This window comes from Diplotaxodon limnothrissa, linkage group LG16 (assembly GCF_057381915.1).
Source record: "Diplotaxodon limnothrissa isolate DT_005_m linkage group LG16, D_limnothrissa_male_GT1.1, whole genome shotgun sequence".
In the NCBI taxonomy this organism is placed as follows: domain Eukaryota; kingdom Metazoa; phylum Chordata; class Actinopteri; order Cichliformes; family Cichlidae; genus Diplotaxodon; species Diplotaxodon limnothrissa.
This window is the reverse complement of record NC_140611.1, coordinates 1,775,024-1,777,888: the sequence shown is the minus strand read 5'-3', so window position 1 is coordinate 1,777,888 and position 2,865 is coordinate 1,775,024. Positions and strand designations below refer to the sequence as shown.

At 36.6% G+C, this 2,865-nt stretch overlaps 1 protein-coding gene across 1 annotated transcript; it reads right to left on the bottom strand.

Moving 5' to 3' along the window:
- Window positions 1-972: 972 nt before the first annotated feature.
- LOC146615551 (trace amine-associated receptor 13c-like) lies at window positions 973-2,104 on the bottom strand. Its single transcript, XM_085373933.1, has 2 exons — window positions 1,941-2,104; window positions 973-1,783 (listed from the first exon to the last, which is right to left on the bottom strand). Exons 1-2 carry the CDS (start codon window positions 2,102-2,104, stop codon window positions 973-975), a joined length of 975 nt encoding a protein of 324 aa, XP_085230059.1.
- Window positions 2,105-2,865: the final 761 nt, after the last annotated feature.

Genomic DNA, 2,865 nt, shown 5'->3' with positions numbered 1-2,865 from the left:
TTGAAAATTTGGGTGTGCCTAAATTTTGTGCTGGTGCGCCTAAAAAAAAAAGGCGCACCAGTGTAACCGTGGCAAAAAGTTAGTCTAGAGCCTTACATAAGCATAATATATTTATAATAACCAATCATTTTTATCTCTAAATAGTCAAATCCATATCATACAAACAAATAAATTAGTTGAATATGTCAACACTTGATGACAGTATGCATTCTATTGCTCACTATCACAATTATTATGTAAATAAAGATATCGCGGTAGCCCGTTGTGTTTCCTTATAAACCTATGCTATTTTTTTTCTTTCAAGAACAATGCAGCAATTTTATTTATTTAGAGAAGACTTTCAGAGCATGTCACAAATAATTGCAAGTGCATTACAATGGATTCACAAATATTGATATCAAGAATATAGTACAGAAAGAAACATCGTATGGCTCCCACAGGACCCGGGATGATTAATCAAAGATTATAAGAGATTAAATACTGAGAGAGGCTGGATATACAGCAGAAACTGACATCATGGCATTCTGATATTATACAATAGTACCTGCAACAAAAAAGTACTGCGCCGCGTAAAATTTTAAAATGTTGTCAAGCTGCTCAAGTACCTCCAATAAGTATATGCAATATATAATTGATGTAATTATTTTTCTGTAGATTTTATCTATCTATCTATCTATCTATCTATCTATCTATCTATCTATCTATCTATCTATCTATCTATAATTGGATCTGGGGCACTTGCTTTTGCTTTTAACTTATTTTGCAATTTTAAGATTTTAGAGGCTATAAGGAACCAAAACAAATATTTTGATGTATTTGAGGCCACAGGCTAACTGGCTGCCAACAATAGAAAAGAAGAAGTAATCTTCTTCTTTTCTTTTGCAGTTTATATATAATATAATATATATTTGCAATTTGAAATATGGAAATATTATTTTATTTATTTGGCTTGACTTGAAGGGCTTATTTCAGTCACAGCATGCTGGCATCACTGGAGCCAGACTTGACTATTTGAAATGTAACAATAAGTTTAACAGATTTTCTAAACCATGGGTAGAAAAAGGCATAGATGATAGGGTTGAGACAGGAATTAAAATAAAACAAACATAAAAAAAAGGTAACGGATGAAATATCAAGCAGTGTGTCCTGGCCTGAGAGTATTACACTGTAATATGGGAATAGGCATATCAGAAATGCAACAATAACAATGCCAAGAGTCCTAGCTGCTTTCAGTTCAGATTTTTTTGGATTTACTTTCCCCCTCTGTGTGACAGCTGCAACATGAGGTTGCATGGCCCGAATCTGAAACACGGCCACGGCAAATACTCTTACATACAAAATTACGATGACAGTAATGGGAAGGAGGATTGTCAAAATAAGATCGGTAACTTGTATTGCAAAGTCAACATAAATAACACACTCTCCAAAGCAGGAATTAAATCTACCTGGTTTATCCAGGTTATCCTTCAAGAGCACACCGACTACTAGGAGCGAGCAAATCCAACACATTAAGACACAGGTCTGAACTCTTTTTGGAGTGACTTTGGTGGGATAATGAAGAGGATCACAAATGGCCACATAACGGTCAACTGAAATGAGCACCATGGTTCCTACTGAGGCAGAAGTAACAACTATGTCGAAAACATAATACAAGACACACATGAGGTCACCAAGATACCAACAACCATCTATGAGCATACTTTGAAAGCACATATTGAGACCCACAAAGAAATCAGAGACTGCCAGGGAGAGGAGGAGGTGGTTTGTAGGAGTGTGGAGCTGCCTGGAGAGATAAGAGATAGAAGAGATTTGTAGCATCAATTATTCCAGCCGATCATCCACATCAAAACATTGTCAAAAAGTTGTTCTGTTTAACTTATTTTATGTCAGTCATTTTCTCCTGTACAACTGCTAGACTTATAAATGTATTAAGTATCTACTTGAAGTGGGAGATGGAGATGATGACCAGCAGGTTTAGAGCCACAGTAAGAAGAGAAATGATGGTTAGAATTACATAAATAAGCACTGAGTCTGAGGGAGAATGCTTTACTCTACTGCAGGAGGAGTTGAGATTTGGAAAGCAGAGTTCAGTTTCTGCCATCATCAGTTAGAAGTGCTTATGAGCCCCTGACACCTTTCTAACAAACTCAAATGTTATAACTTTGTCCCTCTTCTAAGATTCTTTCTTACTTGATGATTAAAGTCCCTCCTCTTTTGAGGAACATGAAACAACTGAAAACAGTGGGTGAACACCCAGGAACCCTGGCACGCTGCTTCACAGCAACAGTGTTACTGGTTCGTATCTCTTCAATGACACTTAAATACAGGTCCTCTGAGAGAGTTTGCATGCTCTCCTTTTGCCTGTGTCCATTTCCACTTGGTATTTCTTTAGTTCCGAGACATTACTCTGGTCCCCTCCCTGACTAAAACTGTTATACTCTAGTGTGACCTGTGGGAGGTGCTGTTGTAATAGGAACTGAGCCAGTCATACAGTCAGTTCACAAGGCTTAATGCTAATACAAAATCTTTCTATACAGTAGCACCAATCAAACAATTTACAATTTAATAAACAATAAACAAAGATCTACTTTATTAGATACATTAAAAACTAGAAAATTTTATGATAGTATGAAGAAGACAGGATAAGCACTGCAGGGACTATGTTAATGCCCAACACCATGTGTCAAATTGGACAATTTTCTTGTGTATATTTTTGCTCGTTTAGATTCAAGTGTAGATCACTGTGCGTTCAATGCCCATCACCACTCAAGCTCACCACGGTACATGCAAAAAGCAATGAGAAAAATCTAAATTTCCATGCAGCGCGTTCACTGTCTGCAATGATAAGAAGTGATTAAATCACTC